The sequence below is a fragment of the Drosophila mauritiana genome, chromosome 3L, assembly GCF_004382145.1.
Source record: "Drosophila mauritiana strain mau12 chromosome 3L, ASM438214v1, whole genome shotgun sequence".
Lineage (NCBI taxonomy): Eukaryota > Metazoa > Arthropoda > Insecta > Diptera > Drosophilidae > Drosophila > Drosophila mauritiana.
In genome coordinates, this window is record NC_046669.1 from 15,792,258 (window position 1) to 15,816,563 (window position 24,306).

Consider the following 24,306-nt stretch of genomic DNA (forward strand, 5'->3'; position numbering starts at 1 on the left):
TCACACATGTCCTCATGAGGTAAGTTTATCTAGTTAAATACATTTGATTTACACAAATTAACCAAGAATAATAATACAGGACGATGTCATTGTGGATCACCTTTGGACTGGAAACTTGGAGTCAGATATTATGAAATACATTCCATTGATTGATGGCGATTACGCCATATATTCCGAGTGGTCTGTTTATAATGTTGCTCGTGCATTTATAAATATATACATAAGAGTGTCAAAAATATAAATGTAAGGAAACATATATTTATGTAACATATACAGAAATAACATAACATTTTAAATATGCATTACTTTTTAAATAGTTACAAAGTAAATGTATTTTTTATACATCTGTCCGTCCGTCTGAACATCGAGAGATAGTCAAAAACTGTATTTTACCTTAACAATATATTCTATTTTAATATTTTTTCCTCAGTGTACTGATGTTATTTTGATATATCGATGGCTGGTAATTCACCTGGTCATTATATAAAGTCAGATTTGTTCAGCAAAATAAACGAAATATATTGTTAGCTGTGCGCTCAGTGGCGGAGGTCATCATGCGAAGAATTTTTAATGTTTTTATTATAATGGGATTTCTAATGGTAAAAATTTGAATAAATTAAGTAGAGGTAATTAACGTTAATTTTTCCACATAGGCCATCCACACGCATATGACGTTCACCAATATAAAATGTGGCTCAAAAGACACCGACTTCGCGATTTTCAAAAAATGCCTCATTAAGGCTGTGAATCGTACACATAAGTACTTGGATGTTTATGTAAATCTGTATAAGTTGCCGATCGACAATATAACAGTAAGTTAAGAAAAAACTAAATAGCTGAAATGATTAATTCTTAATAACCTCGTTTTTTACAGATTTCGTTTAGGCTTATGCGTCATGATCACGGCTATAAACCATTTTTCTTTGACTACACCTTCGATGGATGCAAGTTCCTTAGAAATCAAAAGCATCCGATTATAAAACTGTTTTATAAAATTTACAAAGGCAGTTCCAACATCAATCACACGTGTCCGTATGACGTAAGTAAATCGAAACAAACTTAATTTTTCTTACTAATAGAACAACTTTTAAGCACGACATCATTGTGGATCATCTTTGGACGGGAAATATAGAAACGGATTTCTTGAAATACATACCAATGATAAATGGCGACTATGCCGTTTATAGCAATTGGTCGACTGATAACATTATTCGGGCATATCTGAATCTGTACCTTAGAGTTACGGAAAGACACAGCTAAATTGTACAGAAAGAACCAAGTGGATACATTGCACAATTATTAATGCATATAACACTCTAAAAGATATATAAAAATATATGTTTAATAGCTTAAACAGTTTATTTTGCCAAAAACTTAATTTCTATAGCCTATAGCCTTTTATTGCTTAAAAATGGTACTGATTTCAATATTTCTGGTTTTCAACACAAAAAAGCTCAGGTGAGCCTAGTAGTTTGGCTTTCTTATGTATTTTTTTCTTATGTTTTTATTTAAAAAGTTTTAAGTACACTCAATGAAAACTATAAAAAAAACCATTTATCTTATTAAGTAATTTACATAACGATTTACGGTGTTTAAGCGAACTAATGAGGAATATGTATTCAACGTGTAGCAAACCAATTATTAAAAACAGTTTCAATAGAAATGTCGAAGTGGCTGCTTGTTAAATTTTGGCTGACTTTACCAATGGTAATCGGAAAGGATTCCTCAAACCAATAATGAAAGATTTGCTTTATTATGTAGATATGTTTCTGCCATGTTACATTTACCAACCTTAACTGCAGTTCGTATAACCTGGACTTTATGAGTTTTCCCACGTGTCGCATTAAGGCGGTTAACCGAACCCACAAGTACATAAGTATCTACGCGAAACTCAATCAGCTACCCATTGTTGATGCGAGGGTAAGTTTTGGCCAAATTAAAGTGATCTTTGGATCTTTGAGCTTAATTACCATATCATGCATAGGTGACTATTCAATTAAGGCGGTTTAATAGTGGCTACAAGCCATTCTTATTCGATCTATCCTACGATGGCTGCCAGTTCATGAAAAACCAGAAAAATATGTTTGCTAAAACGTTTTATAGAACTTTTCAACGTAACACCAATATGAATCACACCTGCCCCTATGATGTAAGGAATCCTTTTTTTTTAAGGAAAGAGAAAAACATTCCTAACCATCACTTTTCCAGCACGATGTTATTTTGGATAAACTCTTTACCGGAAATCTCGAGGAGGAATTCGGACGATTTATTGTAATACCAAACGGAGATTATGCCATATACACCGATTGGGCCACAAATAAAGTGGCACGAGCATCAGTTAAAATTTATTTGAGGATATTGAATAAGTAAAGCTCATCATTTTTATTCATCTTAATAATGTTTCGAGCTAGCCTATTTGATACCCTACAAAGTCATAACTGTTGTATCGATTGTGTTGCAAATTTTTTGGTTTTATTAAATTTCTGCGGCGGCTTAGTCTTTATTTACTAGTCTTAATTTACTCTGGATCAGCATTTTTCGTTGGTAAGTATTTCTTTTCCAGGAACGTCTGAAAGCATCACTCGAAATAATTCATCAAAAAGCGTGCCCAGGAGTAAGGTGGGTCCATCCATTAATAATAAATTAAACATATTCCCCGGCACGCCTTTGCCAGTCCCAGCGACACCAGCTCTCCTCATCCTCCTCGTCCGTCTGGTTTCTGGGGATCCTGGAATGGTTTTTGTTGCTCCTGCTTTTGCTCGCCTAATGACCTAGAATACAAATTCAGGCTACCTCCACATCCCCGTCTGCCGATTAGTGAAATCCCAGGGCTATCAAGGCTGCCAAGTCATCCACAGGCAGTCGCTGAAACGGAAGCTAATCGCTTGACTAAGTTCCTTAGTGCCCACTCCCCAGCATGACCCAATCTTTAGCGGATTGCGTAATATATACAGACGGGGTCAACATAATAGGCCAAGTTTGGAGGCAACTAAGTGGCTAGTTAATAGGTCTAAACATATACATAGACAAATTTCCCAATCGGTAATTTGAGTAATATATTTATAAATTTTTTTTTGGATATATTAACTAAAGTACCGCATATTAGTAACTTTCAAGCAACTTATCTATTTGAAATGCCAACATTTTAGATATAAACTAACTTTTAATTCTTGATATAATTATAAAGGGTGGATGCTGTGCAAGGCAAGTTCTTAAGATGGAGCTTTCAATGAAAGAATGAAAGATTGCATCTTAAGGTGCTCAGCTCTAATCGCCTGACCGCCACTGTATAATATGTGTGCACTGCAGATGCCGACGGTCAAGGTGGAAGCTTTGTGGCTTCGACTGTTTGTCTGTCGGATTATAAATGATTTGCCATTAATTCTACGCAAATGCCAGGGGCAGGCAGACAGAAAGCAGACCGGGAGAACATTAACATTTGGCATTGGGCAGGCAGGCAGGTAGTCCGTAGTCGGCCAGTCAGACAGAAGTGAATAATCAATATCATTTGATTACATTGATAACGCTTTTTTGTGCCGCTTTATTTTTCTTTTTTCCATTCCCATTTTTTGCGGCTTTGTTCTGGGCTCTTACTTTATCGCACTGCGATTCCCGATATCCAAATGCTTTCGTCACTGGCGGCATGGCCGAATGTCTAGACGATAGCACCATAAATGTTGTTCACACATGAACACGAATATATTTAAAGACTTACAATTTTGGGCTCCGTTCATATCTTATGTAAATGAATCGAGAGCGATAAACTATATTTAGGATTTTGTTATCTAAGGCGACATGGGTGCATTGCTCAAAAACATGTGCACACCACATGAGTCAGTCACTTGAGATCGTTCCCCGCCTCCTAAAATAGTCCCTTAGTGGGAGACCACAGATAAGGTCCTCGCCGCTCAAGATAGGCAGATGTGCCCGAGCGTGGGACCTCGATAAGGCGGGGACTATTTACTTAGGCCTCTGCGTAGGCCATTTACTTTAAGATGCGATTCTCATGTCACCTATTTAAACCGAAGATATTTCCAAATAAAAGCAGTTTCTTACAAAAACTCAACGAGTAAAGTCTTCTTATTTGGGATTTTACATTTGGTCAATCGAGCCTTTAATCGACTCTGCAGTTTCCCCCTACCAAAGGTAAGGAACTCAGAGAAAGGCCAGCTCCTTTAAGCATCTTACAGCTAAAGGTAGCAAAAATAAGTGACTCTTGTTTCCCCCTACCAAAGGTAAGGAACAGAGTATAAATATAAAAAGCAAAAAGATACAAAAGAATCTTTTATGTTTTAAAACAAGCACCTTATAGTCTATAGCTAAAGGTTGCTTTGTGTACCATTATAAATTGTGGTAAGGCGTGCTTGAGGCCATACATCAGCAATTGTGAAATTAAAAAGTGCATAACAAAAGTGCCTTATAAATGCTCTAATAGCATTAAATCAGCTCATAAATAGAGTGCAGTGTATATGCCATAAGAGCATAAATTAAATAAAAAGTGCCTGAAAACAGTGCCTTATAAATGCTCTAATAGCATTAAATCAGCTCATAAATAGAGTGCAGTGTATATGCCAAAAGAGCATAAATGCCGAAATAAATGGCTAAAAAACAAAAAATCTGACTGGACTACAAAAATAATAAAACGTGCCAAATAAAAAAAAAAAATCATCTTTAAACATCAAAGGAGCCTCTACCAGCAGCAGAAGCAGCAACAACAGCAGCAGCAGAAGCAGCAACAGCAGTAGCAACAGCAGCAACAACAGCAGCAACAGCAGCAGCAACAACAACGACATCAGCTAAGTCAAAACAAGAATTTTCTGTTTATCCAAACACACATATATATATAAATACATATAAAATACATATACACGTACTATATATATTAAGAAATTACAAAAAATTTTCAAAATGATGTCAGAAAAGACTATTCAATTCCTTAAGAAGCAGTCCGAAATTATTTTGGAAATTAGAAAGTTGGAAGTAAAACCAACATTAACAGATGTAGAAATTCTAAAATTAAATGAGCTTCAAAAATGTTTCATTGCTAATCATAGCAATTTGTTAAAGATCGGCGTTGTCGATCATGAATATTTTAACGCGAAGCAGTATGATTTAATAATGATGGTGTTAGAAAAAATTAAAAATAAAAATGAAAAAATTAAGGGCGAGTCGGTAGAAAACACTTTCCCAAAATCAAACACTGTCCCTAAATCAAACCCTCCCCCTACATTAAACCTTGAAATGTGTGGTCACCCTGAAAAAGAGGGTATAGCACAAAACAACGCTTTAAAAGTAGAGCAGGCATTTCGAAATAATGTTGGCCAATTTCGAGTATATCTAGAAGATACGTCTAAACTAATAGACAGTAGTCCAGATTTCCTTAAAATAAGGAAAAATAAAATTGAATTTTTATGGCATAAAATAGATAACCTGATTGAACAGGTGAATAGTCATTTTGAGAGCTCGCTATTCGAAGAAGAAATTAGCGAACTTGAATTTGACAAACAAAATATTATTACAGCCATTAATAGTCGACTCAGTGGCACAATAAATAAAGCTGAAATGTCGACGGTTGTTAAGGCGGAGGAGTTACCAACCCTGCCTAAAATACAGATTCCCACTTTCTTTGGTGATTCCAAAGAATGGGATCTTTTTAATGAACTCTTTACAGAGCTCATACATGTGAGAGAGGATCTCAGTCCTTCTCTCAAATTTAATTATCTAAAGTCAGCATTAAAAGGAGAAGCCAGAAATGTGGTTACTCATTTACTGCTCGGCTCTGGAGAAAATTATGAAGCCACTTGGGAGTTTTTGACCAAGCGATATGAGAATAAAAGAAACATATTCTCAGATCATATGAATAGGCTTATGGATATGCCAAATTTAAATTTAGAATCCAATAAGCAAATAAAGACATTTATTGACACGATTAACGAGTCAATTTATATTATAAAATTAAAGGCACAATTACCAGAAGATGTGGATGCAATTTTCGCTCACATAATTCTTCGGAAATTCAATAAAGAATCACTCAATTTATATGAAAGCCATGTTAAAAAGACAAAAGAAATACAGGCACTTTCTGATGTCATGGACTTTTTAGAGCAAAGGCTCAATTCTATATCATCATTCTCACAGGAAGTAAAACCTGTAAAGAAAATGATTAATAATAACAAGAATAAAAATTATAGTGACAATTGTGCATATTGCAAACTACCAGGGCATTATTTAATTCAATGCCATAAATTTAAAATAATGAATCCAGCAGAACGGTCTGACTGGGTAAGAAAAAATGGGATTTGCCTAAGATGTCTGAGGCATCCGTTTGGTAAAAAATGTATAAGCGAGCAGCTTTGTTCGACTTGTCGTAAACCTCACCACACGTTACTTCACTTTGCAGGTCATAATCCAGAAAAAGTGAATACGTGTAGAACAACAGGTCAAGCCTTGTTGGCCACGGCCTTGATTCAAGTAAAGACGAGGTATGGAGGCTTTGAACAATTAAGAGCATTGATTGATAGTGGCTCTCAAAGCACAATTATTTCAGAAGAGTCTGCACAGATTCTAAAATTGAAAAAATTTCGGTCTCATACTGAAATAAGTGGAGTATCTTCCACAGGAACGTGCATCTCCAAGCACAAAGCGGTTATTTCGATAAGAAATTCTCCGAAAAATTTAGAAATTGAAGCAATTATTCTCCCAAAACTTATGAAGGCACTTCCAGTCAACACGATTAATGTTGATCAGAAAAAATGGAAGAACTTTAAATTAGCCGACCCCGATTTTAATAAACCGGGTCGCATTGATCTAATCATTGGAGCAGACGTATATACTCACATTCTGCAAAATGGAGTTATAAAAATAGACGGTCTCCTTGGGCAAAAAACTGATTTCGGGTGGATAGTTTCTGGATGTAAAAAATCCAAAGGAAAAGAAACCATTGTAGCCACAACAATAGAAATAAAAGAGTTAGATCGCTACTGGGAAGTGGAAGAAGAAGAAAAAGATGATATCGAGTCTGAAATCTGTGAAAATAAATTTATCAAAACGACAAAAAAAGATTCAGATGGGCGATACATTGTGTCAATTCCATTCAAGGAGGATGTCACCTTAGGAGATTCAAAGAAACAAGCGATAGCTCGTTACATGAATCTGGAGAAAAAACTAAAAAGAAATGAAAAACTTAAGGTTGACTACACTAAATTCATGAATGAATACATGGATTTAGGACACATGATTGAAGTGAGTGATGAAGGCAAATATTTTTTACCGCACCAGGCAGTGATTAGAGATTCAAGCCTTACGACCAAATTGAGAGTAGTTTTTGATGCTTCAGCAAAAACTACGAATAACAAAAGTTTGAACGACATAATGTGGGTTGGGCCACGAGTTCAAAAAGATATTTTTGACATTATTATTAAATGGAGAAAATGGGAATTTGTTGTTTCGGCAGACATTGAAAAGATGTACCGACAAATTAAAATAGATAATAATGATCAAAAATATCAATATATTTTATGGAGAAATTCTCCAAAAGAAAAAATTAAAACATATAAATTAACCACAGTCACTTACGGAACTGCATCTGCACCATATTTGGCTACCAGGGTTCTGGTAGATATTGCAGATAAATGTAAAAACCAAGTTATTAGTGCAATAATTAGGAATGATTTCTATATGGATGACCTAATGACTGGAGCTGATTCGGTAGAGGAAGCTAATAAATTAATAACATTAATTCTCCATGAATTGCAGAAAGTTGGATTCAACTTAAGGAAATGGATTTCCAACAATTCCAAAATATTAACCACTGTGGAGGACACAGGGGACAATAAGGTTCTCAATATTATCGAAAATGAATGTGTTAAAACTTTAGGACTAAAATGGGAACCTCAAAATGATTTATTTAAGTTCAGCGTAAATTGTAATGATGAATCAAAAAATATAAATAAGCGCGTTGTGTTATCAACGCTAGCAAAAATATTTGATCCGTTAGGATGGTTGGCACCAGTCACGGTTTCAGGAAAACTTTTTATTCAAAAACTTTGGATAAATAAAAGTGAATGGGATCAGGAATTATCCATAGAAGATAAAAATTATTGGGAAAAATATAAAGAAAATTTATTATTGTTAGAGAATATTCGAATCCCAAGGTGGATTAATTCAAACAGTTCTTCAGTCATTCAGATTCACGGATTTGCGGACGCCTCCGAAAAAGCATATGCTGCAGTAGTCTATGCTAAAGTAGGACCTCATGTTAATATAATAGCTAGCAAAAGTAGAGTCAACCCTATAAAAAATAGGAAGACAATTCCCAAACTCGAGCTGTGTGCAGCTCACCTGCTTAGTGAATTAATCCAAAGACTAAAAGGATCAATTGACAATATAATGGAGATCTATGCTTGGAGTGATTCCACGATTACCTTAGCATGGATTAACAGTGGTCAAAGTAAGATCAAATTTATAAAAAGAAGAACGGATGACATTCGGAAATTAAAAAATACTGAATGGAATCATGTTAAGTCAGAGGATAATCCAGCAGATTTAGCATCCAGGGGAGTGGATTCTAACCAGTTGATCAACTGTGATTTTTGGTGGAAAGGTCCGAAATGGCTAGCAGACCCAAAAGAACTTTGGCCTCGGCAGCAGTCTGTAGAAGAACCTGTCTTAATAAATACGGTATTAAATGACAAAATAGATGATCCTATTTACGAATTAATAGAAAGGTATTCCAGTATAGAAAAACTTATACGTATAATAGCATACATAAATAGATTCGTGCAGATGAAAACAAGAAATAAAGCCTATTCATCAATTATTTCAGTAAAGGAGATAAGAATAGCGGAAACAGTTGTTATTAAGAAACAACAAGAATACCAGTTTAGGCAAGAGATAAAGTGCCTTAAAATCAAAAAGGAAATCAAGACAAATAATAAAATATTGTCATTGAATCCATTTTTGGACAAGGATGGGGTTCTAAGAGTTGGAGGAAGATTGCAAAATTCCAATGCAGAATTTAATGTTAAACATCCAATCATTTTAGAAAAATGCCACCTAACAAGCTTATTAATAAAAAATGCTCATAAGGAAACATTGCATGGAGGGATAAACCTAATGCGAAACTATATCCAAAGAAAGTATTGGATTTTCGGGTTGAAAAATTCGTTGAAAAAGTATTTAAGAGAATGTGTAACGTGTGCAAGGTATAAACAAAATACAGCTCAGCAAATAATGGGTAACTTGCCAAAATATAGAGTGACGATGACATTCCCGTTTCTTAATACTGGAATAGATTACGCAGGTCCTTATTATGTTAAATGTTCAAAAAATCGTGGCCAAAAAACATTTAAAGGATACGTTGCTGTATTCGTTTGCATGGCCACCAAAGCCATACACTTAGAAATGGTAAGCGATCTAACTTCAGACGCATTTTTAGCAGCACTCAGAAGATTTATTGCTAGACGGGGAAAATGTTCCAATATCTATTCAGACAACGGAACAAATTTTGTAGGAGCTGCAAGAAAATTAGATCAAGAGTTATTTAATGCAATACAAGAAAATATAACGATTGCAGCGCAGCTTGAAAAGGACAGGATTGATTGGCATTTTATTCCCCCGGCAGGACCTCACTTCGGAGGTATTTGGGAAGCTGGAGTTAAGTCAATGAAATACCATTTAAAGCGTATAATCGGCGACACTATTTTGACTTACGAAGAAATGTCAACTCTTTTATGTCAAATAGAAGCATGCTTAAATTCAAGGCCATTATACACTATAGTTAGTGAGAAGGACCAACAAGAAGTTTTAACACCAGGTCATTTTTTAATTGGAAGACCACCTTTAGAAATAGTCGAACCAATGGAAGATGAAAAAATCGGAAATTTGGATAGGTGGAGACTTATCCAAAAAATGAAGAAAGATTTCTGGGTTAAGTGGAAAAGTGAATATTTGCATACGCTCCAGCAAAGGAATAAATGGAAAAAGGAAATTCCTAATATAGAAGAAGGGCAAATAGTTTTATTAAAGGATGAGAATTGTCATCCTGCAAGATGGCCTTTAGGAAAGGTGGAAAAGGTGCATAAGGGGAATGATGATAAGGTCCGAGTGGCTAAAGTAAAGATGCAGGAAGGATATATCACTAGACCCATTACTAAAATTTGTCCCTTGGAAGGAATAAAGTCTGTTGACAAAAATGAGGCTGACCAAGAGCCAAAAAGACGAACTAGAGCGACTCTAAAAGTTACTGGGTAGAGTTAGAAAAGAAAAGTAGTTGGTTGTTTAAGGTTCCTGCGAATTCAAAAGTCCGTCTGCAATGTACTGGCTCTCAAATTGAATTGTTTGATTTGCCTCAGCAAGGAGTTTTAAGCATTGCGCCATATTGTACGGCAAGAACCGACGATAAAATTCTAGTTGCCCACCATAACATTCAGTCCGAAAGTGAAGAATTATTATCAACACCTTATATAGGAGAAGTTAGTGAAGTGCCGAAGATTATTTGGGATCCGCTGAAACTATCAATATTAAATCATACTGAGGAATTTAAACGATTGAATAATGAAATTAAATTTATGAAAGAGAACCATCAAAAATTGAAAGATTTACATTTCCATCATATTTCCGGACATGCTGGATTAATTATTGCTTTAATACTAATGATAGTATTAATAATATATTTCATACGGAAATGTGCTGTGCAACAAAGAATGCAAGCAATAACCTTTGCAGGTCCGTTGCCAGTACTATAAATATCAATAGTAAATAAACAATAAAATAATATAACAAATAAAAATATACAGTCCACTATATCGTTGTTTAATAGAAAATGTACTTCTACATAGAAAAAGCAAAATGTTTAAAATAAGTTAATTGAGTACAAATTGTTGAATTAAAAATAATATAAACCATAATTGTAATCCAATAAAATTAAAAGCCAGAAAAACTAGGCCCATTGAAATCTTAGTTGCAAAATAAATGAACATATATCAAATAAATACAGTCCACTACTGTTATAAATGCAACTAATATACTAATGTACATCTCAGCTTTGCTGGCCCTTTGGCAGAATGTTCACACATGAACACGAATATATTTAAAGACTTACAATTTTGGGCTCCGTTCATATCTTATGTAAATGAATCGAGAGCGATAAACTATATTTAGGATTTTGTTATCTAAGGCGACATGGGTGCATTGCTCAAAAACATGTGCACACCACATGAGTCAGTCACTTGAGATCGTTCCCCGCCTCCTAAAATAGTCCCTTAGTGGGAGACCACAGATAAGGTCCTCGCCGCTCAAGATAGGCAGATGTGCCCGAGCGTGGGACCTCGATAAGGCGGGGACTATTTACTTAGGCCTCTGCGTAGGCCATTTACTTTAAGATGCGATTCTCATGTCACCTATTTAAACCGAAGATATTTCCAAATAAAAGCAGTTTCTTACAAAAACTCAACGAGTAAAGTCTTCTTATTTGGGATTTTACAATGTATTATTGCCTCATTTTGCTTTTGCTTTCCAAAGCGCTACACTCAGTCGAAAGTGAATAAAGTGGGTATATCAGCTATAGCATGCAAAATGTTACAACGGGCTGACATTTGAGCAGTATCTATAAGGAGTAACTGATCAAGAGCACTAATGTTTTTGAAATAATATTTAAAATTTACAAGAAGAAGGAAAGAGTATCCCGACTTGGCTTTCGCATAATCATCAATTTCTTTGTATTGTAGTCGGCGCAAGATTTGTTGTTATTATTATTTCGGCTAGTGATTTGAATATTATTGAGAACGTCTGGCTGACGGCGCGACGTCAGAGTTCTGACGCGAATCGGTAGGAATAACCCGTAACCCGTAGCCCATAACCCATACCCCGCAACCAATATCCGATACCCAGCACCGATGGCGGGCCAAAACAATGCAGCTGAAGTCGAAGGAAGCCGCAGATGATCAGAGGCCTCGAATGCCGCTGGCGACAGTTGCAGTCGATGTGGAAAGGAAGGAATAGGGTGTGCATTCGGTCAGGGGATGTGTGGATGTCTGGATGTGTGTGTGTGCCTCCTTTTCCCCTGCGATAATAAAGACAAACCAACTTTTTTTTATTTTTTGTGCTGCATATTAAGCCGATGAAATGAAGCGCAAACTGATTGTGCTCGTTTTCTGCTTATGGTGGTGGGGTTATGGTCAAAACGATTTGCTGGACATGGCATTAATACCCGTATACCCGCCCCTTTGGATCTGCCGATCCGCCTGGACTCCATTCCCACCTTTCACATGTAAGTGCAGCTCTGGGCGGCAACTACAAAAGGCGGCGAGCGACGACAGACAACGACGACGATGACGACGACAACGTTTTGAGTATCTGTATCTGCCGCTCTGCCACAGCCACTGATAACAACTGGAGCGGCAAATCAAGAGGGGAGCTCAGCTTGCAACCCCGAAGATTTAGATACACTTGCGAAACTAGCATTATTAATAATAATACATGACAAGAGTTAAAATTTTTCATTTAATTTTATGAAATAACTTTTAATTACTTTTAATTTATTTACTTATATGATAACCCCTATTACATTTGCATACCCTGTAGAGAAAGGGCATACTGAAAACCTCGCAAATAAGGGTGGAGGTGGGGGTTTTGGAAGGTGGATGCGGTTGAGGATGGGCTTGGGGAGGAAGGTAACTGCAGCGGTGGCGGCGTCATCAAGAGATTGGCCCAAGGAAACTGACACACGCACCGAATGTCGCCTTTTGGCTTTTGAAGTTGCTTGTTTTGTTGCAGTTGTTGATTCTTTTTTCTTTCGGACCGAAAGAAGTTTCGGATTGCAAAAGAGCCAGGCAAATGAGATGGGCCTCCCCCTTTTCGGCCGCCCGACGTCTCAGGTGTGTGTTAATTGCATTAAAATGTTTGTAATTGCAATGCAGTCAGCGGCTGCCTTTCTCTTATCTGCGGGAATCTGGGATAGAAGTCGGTGCCACAACAAACATACATACAGAGTGGTTGGGAGGTTGGGGGAAAGGAGCAACTGCAGACATGCCAAGCTGTCGTCGGGCCAAAAATGCCATAGATGCCGCCAAAGTCGTGTAACTATAATTGCCATAATAACATAATATCTCGAGGCAACGGCAGCAGCAGCTGCAACAACAAAAGCCCCGACCGAAAGGTGTCGAGGGACATATTCTCCTAGACAGATCCCCCCTCTCCGCCTGCGCCGCTCCAAAAAAAGGCATCAGAATGCCGGAATGACGAGCGGACAGCACCAGACAATTGTGTCCCCGTCTCGGTTCGCAAGCCCATATGCCCCATATCCCCCATCTCCACCCCAATGTCGCCAGATCCCAGGGCTTTACGCTTTGGACCCGAGGCCATGGAGGTGACATTTTTCCCGTGCCCAGCGAGGCAAACAGCTAAATGCAGTTGATGGAGCGCCGTCAGCAGAAGGAGTTACCAGTTGGAGTCGGCACAGTGGTTGCAAAAAGTAGTTGCCCACATTAAGCCAACTAAATATGGTTTTAACTAACAGAGCTCTTTGAATGTATGATTTTGATTTTAAAATATATTGGTAAAGTTTTAATAAGGTTTAAAAACTGCTTAGACGATTAAAGAATTTACAATCCTATAATATTCCTATTATGGATTTTTTTGTGAAGGATCCTGAAAACATAATTTTTGTAGCATACTTTTGAGAACTTTATTAAGTTGTTAATACTTAAAATTTCTTCTGTGTATAAATTAAGAAACCACTTGGTCTCATATACCTTTGTACACACATTAGGTTAAGTTCAGAGGAATTGACTGAGCGATTCCTTTTGGAACCAAAATAAATAGAATTCGAGAATTAAAAAATCTTCTGTGTATGCGAAATGTTATATCTCTGTTACGCTTCATATTTATTTTTAAGATACATCATTTATTCAGCTTATGTTTTCTACATTGTATATACATATATAGAACCTAAAACTATAGCTTCAATTTATTTCTATATTTTATATACAAATATCTACATATATTGTTTCCTCGGTATTATATTTTGTACCATATTGGCACAGCTTTTGATCGCCTCTGGCTTGTCTGGCCCGACTCTCTGCATGCTTGGCGCACTGCCTGACTTTCTTGCCTGTCTAGCTCCAAAAGTGGAACCCCTTCCGTTAAATCCCCCAACTAAGCCCCCCCAACTACCCCCCCATATCTGACTGACTGTCTTTTGTGTGTCCATTTCGGTTGCGGCGGCGTTTAACTGGAGTCTGTCATGCCTCGCTCAGGTTCACTATCTCATTGCAGTCGTCGCCGTTTTGTCGTCTCATTCGAGCTCAGCTCCTTGGAAAAGCCCCCCCACATGCCCCTTCAGACTTGCGCCCCCCTTCGGTCCGTCTGTCTTGTTTGTCAAACAGCAACAGAAAAACAGTTAAATGCCAGTTTACCAGTTAAAATCGGAATCAAAGCGAAAACAATGACACAGTAGCTTTAGCGGAGCATTTAGTAAGGGGAGTCAAGCGAGGAGAGGCCGTTAAAGGAGGGAGATAGCTAGACGGCAGCTGAGAGAGAGAGAGACGGCGCGATGGGTGCGAGCGAGAGGCCAGACACTAGCCAGGTCGACAAGTGAAGTGAAGTAAGCAGTAGCAGCAGCAGCAGCAGCAAAGGCAGAAAAAAAATCGTCTAGACACAGACTAGACTCCATAAAAATAATTATTATCGGCTGCAATTTCTGCTGCTCAGACTGCTGCTGTTGCTCCACCCCCTCCCCACTGACTGCCCCCCACCCCCCTTACAGTGCCACCACATACCTAAACTCTTTCTCCACCGTTCGACGCCTCCAAATGTCCATGTCCATGTCCATGTCCATCCAGTCCCACTGACTGAAATCGTTCGTCTCGTTTGCCCGTTCGTTGGTCGCTGTCCGTTTCATCTGCTACACATTACACCAGTTTCAGTTCCAGCAATATGCACTCGAAAAATATTTATTTCTATACTTAAAAAATCTTTAAAAGCAGTCGAAAACTAAATTATTAGATATGACTATGATGCCATGAGAAGTGATGAAATTTCATCATAAAAAACAGAATTTTGGGGTTTAAACCAGTTATTTTTTAATATTTATATTAAATATTTAAATATATCTATATCGAGACGGAATTGTGAAAGCATTATGATAAAACCATTTATTCGAACTTTAATTTACTAATTTTGTTTTATTCATATTTCATTATGAGTGGTTTTTTATGTATGATTGATTGACTTATACAAATTACTGATACCTTATTTTTTTTAAGTGCATCTGCATTTTGCGAACTCTTCTCAAATCTCCTCTATTCTGTTCACCCATTGAAAAGTTTATTCTTTGTGCACGTTTTGTTGTTTGTTAGGGAATGGCCACAGACTCTGCCACTTGACAGTACTCCCGCTCCTTCAGTAGGGTCTCGAATCTCCAGGCTCCTGCATCACCAGTATCACCAGCACCATCATCATCATCATCATCATCATCATCATCACTACGTTGCCATTGCAATGGGAAACGGAATGAAACCAAGACGGAAACGCGATGCAAACGCAGACGTCCGCTGCAGACGGAATTGAATATTTAACACCAAATCCCCAGAATGTGGCAAATTGCCTTTGATATCCAATCTCTCACTGGGAATTGAGAATATAGGCGCCCCCGGGATTTGAGGGGGTAAATAAAGCATAGGAGTCTCCAGGGACCTTTATTAAGTCACTTTAAGTTGGAAGTTGGCAGTTAGTTGGGCAATAGAGAGATATTTAACAAGAAATATAAAAGTCTTGTAATTAATTATGTTCCTAGTAATATTTAAAGTTTGAATTCTCATTAAAAAAAACCCTATTATTAGTTTACAATCAATAATTAGCATAAACCATAATAATTACCTATGATTATGGTATAAAGTATCTTATAATCTTTCAACCCCTTTTATGTTAAGTACCTTTAATTCATATAATTGTTGCTACCATTAAATAGCTTGTGTTTAATTTAAGTTCAGAGTGTTCCATTCACCTCCACTTAAATGAATTCACTTTCCATATCAGTTGTTCAAAATCAGATTTTGCTTTTCCATCCGCAATTACGAACCATTCTGTGCAGCCCCAAATCCCCCAAAAAATAAACCCTCTAACTGCTTAGTTCACACACCATCCACTTATGGTCGCCTCACTTTGATAACCAATTTATTTCCCTGATTGCCGGCAAAATCAATGCCAATGCCCGAGAGCCGAACACAAATTGCAGGTGGTCAAGCCACAAGGCACCACCTTATGGGAACCCCAGCCATTTGGACGATCTGCCAGACGGATTCGACGAGTGCAGAGTGGGTATTTTTGAATACAATTCGAGACCATAATTACATTTATTGCAATACAAAAGCGCCCTGGGAAGGGGTATTTTCAGTGGGTGGAGGTGGGACATGAACATGCATTGACAGATGGACAAAAGGGAGTGGGAGTGAAAGGGTTGTGGGCGGGGCAGGCGGGCGGGAAGGTGCAGGGTTGGGGCGACATGTCGTCACGCTTCGTTGGGCAGACATGCAGTGGACATCGGTCTCTATTCCATGGATATCGAGCAGGGCAATGCAAGGGGAACCATAACCCATGCAGAAAACACTTAAAAAAACGTTTCATGTTTAAAAAAATATAATAAAAAATAATTGAACTTGGTGATATGAATTAATTTTGCAGATAGCGTACATAACAACAAAAGCATTTTTGAAAAATAAATTATATATAATATGAAAATTAGAAAACAAGAATATTTGTATACATTTTTAAACATAATATATATTTATACAATATATATTTATGAAGCAAAAACATTAAGATGTGTGTAGATGAAATGGAGAAGAATATAATACATTTAATTTAACCTCGAAATATCAAATTCAATCCGTATGATCTCAGGACCTAATGAAAATGTTCTTCAATAACTACCCACTATTTTGCTCAGTGCACCTGCACGATAATTGCCACAATTTGCTTGTTGCGTGAATGGACAGACGGAAAAGTGCCGGCGATTACAAAGGGGGAAGGCTTCTTTCGCCGTTGGAAGGGTGCAAAAAGGACAACTTCCGTTGGCCGGACACGCGGACATACCCCCTCACACATATACACACATGCAGGGGTTCTTTTTTGTCTTATGTCCACCATGTGTCACATTTGAGGTGAGCATAAAGCCACTCAACGCCGCCATAAATCAACTGCACTCTGATCTAAGGCTGTCAGCGCGGCGAGTCAGCAGACAGCGCGACTGAGCGACAGATAGCGACCAAGAACAGTCCAAGTAACTAAGATTAAGCTCGACAATGCTCGACTTAACAGATACCCTACAAGATCTATTGTTAAATTGAATTATCATGGTAGCAGCCAAAGCAAAGATTTTGGGCTTATTAGCTTTGCAGAAAGAACCATATCTTAGCTTCTTCTATAACTATTACTTAAAGCTTACAAGCCATTGAACTTTTTTAAAACAGAGTGAAAATAATTTTAAAATTTTAAAGAAATATTTATAAAGATATCAAAACATGGATCGACTTTAAGAGTAAGCTCCCTTTTATCAGCAACAATTCTTTGGGTTTTAATGGATACTGGCTTCACCTTGTAGTGAATATACCCTTCGGCAGAGCATGGCAACAGCCAGTGACAGCGACAACTTTGTCCCATAACTTTCCAGACGACAAACAGACAACATCGCCGTTGTCGTTGATGTGAATGTCGATTGCGATGTCTGAGTCTGGGTCCGCTCTCACCTATAGCTATATGGGTACATGGGTACATGGGTACATGGCCACAGACCTGGCCGTAGCATCGACTTGGACTTGGTCGGTGCTGCCGGGTTCCTGTTCTGGTTCTGGTTGCCAAGCTCGTTCCGTCTGGGTTTCTCACACGCGGAGGCTTTCCAGGTCGCTGATGCCCGATGCCTTTCTGTGGGAATGCACCTGAGCTTTGGGGTTCGCCTTGTTTTGTGCCGCCTTTTTTTCGTGTTTTCATTTTTATTTTTTGTTGTATTTCGTTTGGGTCTTCAGCTGAGTTCGACTTTGACTTGTGTCTAGACTGCTGGCTGCTGACTGCAGACGGCAAAAAGGAAACAACAGGAAACGCCGGCAGACAACAGACGGGCAGACCTCTTTGACAGCTCAAACAACTGAAACGAGCCGACTTGCAACCAGCCAGCAGCAACTGGCAACCTCAATTGCACAGTTGCAACAGTGCAACAGCAGCGGCAGCAGCAACAATGGGTCGCCACATCCACATCCACAACCATGTCTACGTCCACATCCGAGATATTGGGCAAACATTGCCAAACTGCGCGAACCATTCTCGGCTGTCAATATTGTCTGTCAACGTTGTCGTTTGAGCCATCTTTCCATTCTTTATGCTGGCCTTTTGTTTCTTGTCAGCTTTGTTCTTAAGTCATTTTCTTGGGTTTCTAAAATATGCCACATGTCTGCAGCTGAGATTAGTTTTGGATTGTTGCTGAGTTTAAGCTTGCTTTAAAAAATGTGCCAACTGGCCAGCAAGATTTGAATCCGATTTGAATATACATTTTTTTTTTTAATTTTTAAAAGGTAACATTAATGGAGGCGAAAGTTATTGAAGCCATCATAATAATACTATGGTATAATAAACAAAAGCCTAGCTTTTAACACCGAATCCCTTCAAGCTGTCCTTCGAAAATCAATACTAATACTAATCATTTTATGACATACATTTCCATAATTTTCTCATGGAAATCCCCGACTTGCAGCAAGCGAGACATTTTCCTACTTTTGTGACAACCTACTTTGCGCACTGGCAACTGTAATTCGCTTTAGTGAATTAACCAGCTTAATTAGTTTAACTCGAGTCGAGAAGACTGGAGACTGGAGCGTGGAAATGGAAATGGTGAGATTCCCGGCCAGTGATTTGGCAGTTAGTCGAGGACATTGCATTCCTGTCTGTCTGGGGGCTTTCCCCCTTCATCTGGCTTTCGGACTGGCAGCCATTTAGTCCGACTTGATGTCGATGTCGTCGTTGTGTTTAATTATTCAAAACCATGTCATGTCTCTGTATAATTTTATGCATTGGCCAAACCAAGCGCCATGATGAAACCGATGGTCATTACGACCAATGATGATGATGATGATGACGCCTACACAGAGGCGCAAGAGGTAGACGGCAGACAGCTGACACCAAAACTATTGCCTACACCGAAAAAAATAACAGTACAAGATTTCATAGAAATTTTGATTATAATATGTTTTAATAGCTTGGTTATCTGGCACATTCTCAGATAGTTGAAAGTTTACTGATTGTAAAGATTGTAAATATTTAAATTATATATATTCCATCTTAAAGAAAGAATATTATGTTATGGGTGTTAAAAAATAGGAATTTGTAGTTGGTTTTAATTCATTTGAACTTTTTGTTTTACAGCAATTGCAATGTTTTTACTGCCCAAAAAGATATGCAATGCTTATTGATACTTTCTAGCCGCTGCTACATAGCTGTAAAATAAATGTTAACCCTTTTTTCAACACAATATTTTATAATAATAATACTACAATAAATACACTTTGCTCGAACAGCTTGTCTCATATAAATATTAAGAACGAAATAACATTATTTTAAGTGTACCCATAACTACAACTATCTTTCGACAACGCCACATGTGGCAAAGGCAGCAACCGCAAAACAGACAGAGACGGCGCGACGTCCGCAGAGTGAGACGGGCAGTATGCGAGCGAGTGAGACGGGAAGAGACAGAGAGAGAGAGAGAGAGCTGGCTGCACTGGCAAAGTGGCATACCAGACAGTCTGACGCTGTTGGAGCCCACGAATGGCCCCAGTTCCCTCGGTAACGACCCGCCGCCGCTCCTCCCGCCTGCCACGCCCCCTTTGGCCAGATCTTGCCGTCTGGACGAGTACAACGACAACAATAACAACAACGTCGACGGAGAGCACGACCACGGTCTGTGGCAGACCGAGACTATCGAAAACTCGAAATTTATTCGTTGGAAAAAGTTGATTTCTGTCGCCTTCCTTTTTTTTTTTTTTTTTGCCCACTTTTTGTTTTTTTATGAGTGGATCGAATAAAATCAAGGGGTATATGGGTAATTAAATATTATAAAACCCTATGCCATTTTTAGAACTCCTACTTTTTGAAAATGGAAATCTCAATTCTTGAATAAGTGCCTATTTTAAAAAGAAAAAAACAAGCTATACTAAAATAGGAAGTTTGTATTTTAAAATATTTTATAAAACCCTAGGATTATTAATAAATTTATACCTATAACAGTCTTCAAACTAAACATTATTAGCAATTTTGGCTTAATTATTTAATATATTTTCATTCGAAATTAGTCAATGATATTATTATCATAATTACTGGATAGCAAATATCCCTCGACAGCTGCATTCTCATTTCTTCTTCTCTATAATCTCCAACTGTCTCTTTCGCTCTCTCCCCGTCCCACTCCCTCTGCCTGTCTGTTGTTTTTACCGTCGTTTTTCGCTTTATATTCCCTTGAATTGCAGAACAAGAACAACAACAAAAAAAGAGAGATGCCCACGAAAATTATGTTAACCAGCCAGCTGTGTTAAAAATCCCACATCATATCCATATATCTCCATCCCCCCAACCCCAATCCCCCCATTCGCCACCCAAATTTTTATTTTCTGACGACAAATGCCATATCGCATAAGGCATAACATTGTTCAGATACGATGTCTGGTACTGGAACATTTCAGGGCAATTGTTGCTGCGATTTGTTGCTTATTCCCGTTCCTTTTGTTTATTCTTTCACCACTGTTTTTTTTCAACAAATGTGACATGCAAGTGGAGTATGTTTTTTTGGCTTTGCTATGCTTAGTTTATTTTTGAACATTTGTCGCATTCGGATGTTGTTTTTGACAGGTAAACGAACTACGGAGTTATATTTAATGTCATTGAATGAGTTAAGTACATATATGTTTTTATAAAAAGATTTCTTATTAAAAGTAATGGCAATAAAAAGATGAAATACGTAACATATAACATAAAGGGCACAATAGAACATCGTTATATTTATTAAGTTTTCAAAACCCTCATAAGATATCCCTTTACCCAAGTAAAACTTTAATAGGTATGTGAAGTATATTTAAGCATATTAAAAGCACTCCCAATGCCAAATATCTTTCGAAATTGGTATTGTATTGGATTAACCAATTTTATGTAAGAGTTAATAATGCTTATATAGTTTATTAATCACTTACCGTAATTCTGCCAGAAGGGTTCGTCGCTGCCCACGTTCGACTTCGGATGGAAATCGCTGGTGGAAACCGAATCCTCGTCGACTTGGTAGACTTCCGTGTACAGTATGAATTCGAGTCGCGATCTGCGCGTGGTTGTTGTGGATGTGGCTGATGTTGCTGCTGCGACTGTTGGACGTTGCTGCGGGGTCAAAGGTGATGCAGTGGTCGCTGTTTGGACCGTATCACGTTTGCGTTTAAAAATACGAGGCACGGCACGCAGAGATACGTTTGCTGTTGTTGCTGCTGTTGCTGCTGTTGCTGCTGCTGCCCCGGGCACATGTGGCAATGTAGTTGATGTTGTTGCTGCTGTTGCAGATTGCTGCAACAATGTAGCACGTTGATTAATTTGATATGGCAAGAGCATAGACGCGGGCGATGCGGATGCAGACTGCGACGCGTCGCGACAACGACAACGACAACGACAACCACGATGACGATAATGACGTTGATGGTGCTGGCTATGACGAGGACGATGGCGATGCCGATGCCGATGCCAGTGACGATGAAGATGGAGATGACTATATGAACACGGCGGACAGGACGGGGATCGCGGTGGCTCGGCCGCGGTTGTGGTACGAATATTTGTCTCGGCACTTGGACTTAAGTGGCAATCCGCACTCGATGCTGGTAATTTATTTTGCAAATTTGTGCCAACAGCGAAGCGCTCCCCTCGCTTTTGCTGCGACTTGCTCAGAATTAAATTTAACTTACGCGTATTATTTGCACTATTTACACTGCACAAAATTGCACTACCACTATATACAGCACTCTGCGCCGGCGCACTTGGCACAGAACTCGAACTCACACTTTCGCCGCCGCTTCCAGTTGCATTCGATATTGAACTGCTGATCGAATCGCTGCTCTGGCATTTCAAACACTTGCCGCCAACGCTTCTACTTGGCCGCTCAGCGCGCTCAGTTCGACTAAGTATCTCGATGAGCGACCACCACGTCGGCGTGGCGGATACCTGGTGATCCTGCTGCAGGGCGTGTCTGGAACGGGGAATCCCCGATCCCGGCATTGGCATTGGCACCGCGAGGGCTGAGGCTGAAACTGAGCCCGGCCGGAGGAGCGTCGTCAGGCTGATCGCAACCAGAACCACTGTGCACCACCACCACCACAATGTGCAGCGGGCCCCCGCGGCGCCACTGGCTGCATGCGTGGGGGCCACAGCGTCGTCCGCCGCCGGCGATCGGATTGTTTACGCCGTGCTTTCCTCCGGAAATGCCCCAAATCGCATGGTCAATTGCGGTGCAAATACCCGATCAATGTGCCGTGATTATAACTGCAAGGGGAAGAAAAAATAATTGATTTTAAAAATAACATAAGTATGAAAGGGCGATCTATAAAATACAGTAGACATTTAAGACAGTTTATAAAAAAGTAAAATAATAGTTTTCAACGTTACTAACGTTAACTTTTTTTTACTAACTAACGTTACTTTTTAGTAACTTCATATATTTTATTAATTTAGCAAGCTGATTTTTAACTAAATGATCAGTACTAATTATCATAAAAAATCTATTAATTTCAAGCTAAATATGCTAATTAAATTTAATTAATTTTTGGTTATTATTGTTTATAATAAAATCTCCCAGCCATTTAAGGATAATGATGTTCTTAAGAACGCCTATACATTTATTTCGTTCTATTGTATTTACTGAATTTACTCAACTATGACTATTAGCCTCTTATAAAGCATTAATTTAATCTTATTTCGTTGTTTTAGTGCCTGAAAGTGCATCGCTTTTCTTGCAGTGTACTTATGCTGTGTGGTCGCCCACTTGGCTCTTGTGTTTTCTTATTTTCTTTCCCTGTTGTCGCGTTTACTAGCTGCATTTGCTTTTGTTTTGTGCCAGTCTGTCCCAGAGTCTGTTGCAAAGTATCCACCGTCCCACAATGATTCCCCCCGAACCCCCGACGAAAATACATAGTGACTCATGGGCGGGGCGAATCGGTGAAAGGGGGGAAAGGGGGTCGGCAAGAAGAGGGGACAGTGTCTGAGCATCGCCCTGTGGGCATAAATAACCCCAAGAACTGCAACACGAACAACAATAATATATGTATGTTCAGATGCTGCGACATTGTTGTTGTTGCACGTTGCGTATGCGTAATATTTTGCAGAAATTTATGTTGCACTTCTTTGCGACTTCGTTTTTATTATCATCATCATCATCATCGTCGTCGTCGTAGTCGACTTCTATATTTAAAGCAGATCAACAGGAACACAAATAATGGGAGGGTGGAAATCCTTATCGTTTTCCTCAACTTATTAAAGCAAAAAATGGGCCAGAAAAATGCAAAGTAAATATAATAAATTTAAAAAAAAACTTAAAAAACATTAATTTTTTTAGCCATTAATTTAATTTGTATAGTTAACAAAAGCAGCTAATCCAATGACTTGGTTGCATGTTCTCATGACCCATCAGCCACGAAACCTTAACGTTAATAATACCCCTTTGTATGCTTTTGATAGTGCAACAATGTTGCACCCCTGTGCGTCACAGACAGATTGATGCCACAAAACAACGAAGGCATTAAGATGGATCGCATTGTGGAGACGAATCATCCTCATAAACATCAACAACTTCAGCATCAGCCTCATCCACATGACGATGTGCGTCTGATTCTGTTGTTCGTCCGTTGTTCGCTTATTTTTATTCGCTTTATTGAAATTCCTTTCAAGTGTCGGAGGCGATCGTCATCATCCTGCTATATCCTCCTCATGATCACGACCACGACCATAATCATTAACAACCAAACAACCTTTGCTGTAGTGTTTGTGTTTGATCTGTTTTTGTTGCCTCCAGACAGGATGGATAGGGGGGTAGAGGGGGGACAGGCAGACGGACAGGGACGTTGGGGTGGGGGATCGCTACTGTTTCCCCCTTTTTGGAGCCCTCTTGAGCCGCAGCAATTTATTTGATTGCCTCTTCATTTTGCGCCCCTCACTTCGCTTGGGCACCGGACCTTAAGTCGAAATTTATGTTTGCCATAAAAACACGATCTCCGCTCCGGCTCGGAGTCATAATTAATAAAA

At 38.6% G+C, this 24,306-nt stretch overlaps 3 protein-coding genes across 4 annotated transcripts in view; 2 read left to right on the forward strand and 1 right to left on the reverse strand.

Moving 5' to 3' along the window:
• Positions 1–24,306, reverse strand: part of LOC117140535 (mucin-19) — an 84,255-nt gene that overhangs the window by 58,475 nt on the left and 1,474 nt on the right. The window contains exon 1 of one of the 2 annotated variants that reach the window (XM_033303523.1): positions 21,228–22,386. In XM_033303523.1, coding sequence (XP_033159414.1) covers positions 21,228–22,293 — 1,066 coding nt within the window. In that variant the 5' untranslated portion in view covers positions 22,294–22,386. Of the gene's footprint in view, positions 1–21,219; positions 22,552–24,306 lie in introns of those variants that run through there. The other variant, XM_033303525.1, reaches the window with a different exon arrangement.
• Positions 159–1,316, forward strand: LOC117140540. The gene is made up of 4 exons (XM_033303530.1): positions 159–243; positions 654–812; positions 875–1,039; positions 1,093–1,316. The coding sequence occupies exons 2-4, from the start codon at positions 669–671 to the stop codon at positions 1,258–1,260; spliced, it is 477 nt and encodes a 158-aa protein (XP_033159421.1). The 5' UTR covers positions 159–243; positions 654–668; the 3' UTR covers positions 1,261–1,316.
• LOC117139149 lies at positions 1,663–2,370 on the forward strand. The gene is made up of 4 exons (XM_033301307.1): positions 1,663–1,707; positions 1,762–1,920; positions 1,985–2,149; positions 2,209–2,370. Exons 1-4 carry the CDS (start codon positions 1,663–1,665, stop codon positions 2,368–2,370), a joined length of 531 nt encoding a protein of 176 aa, XP_033157198.1.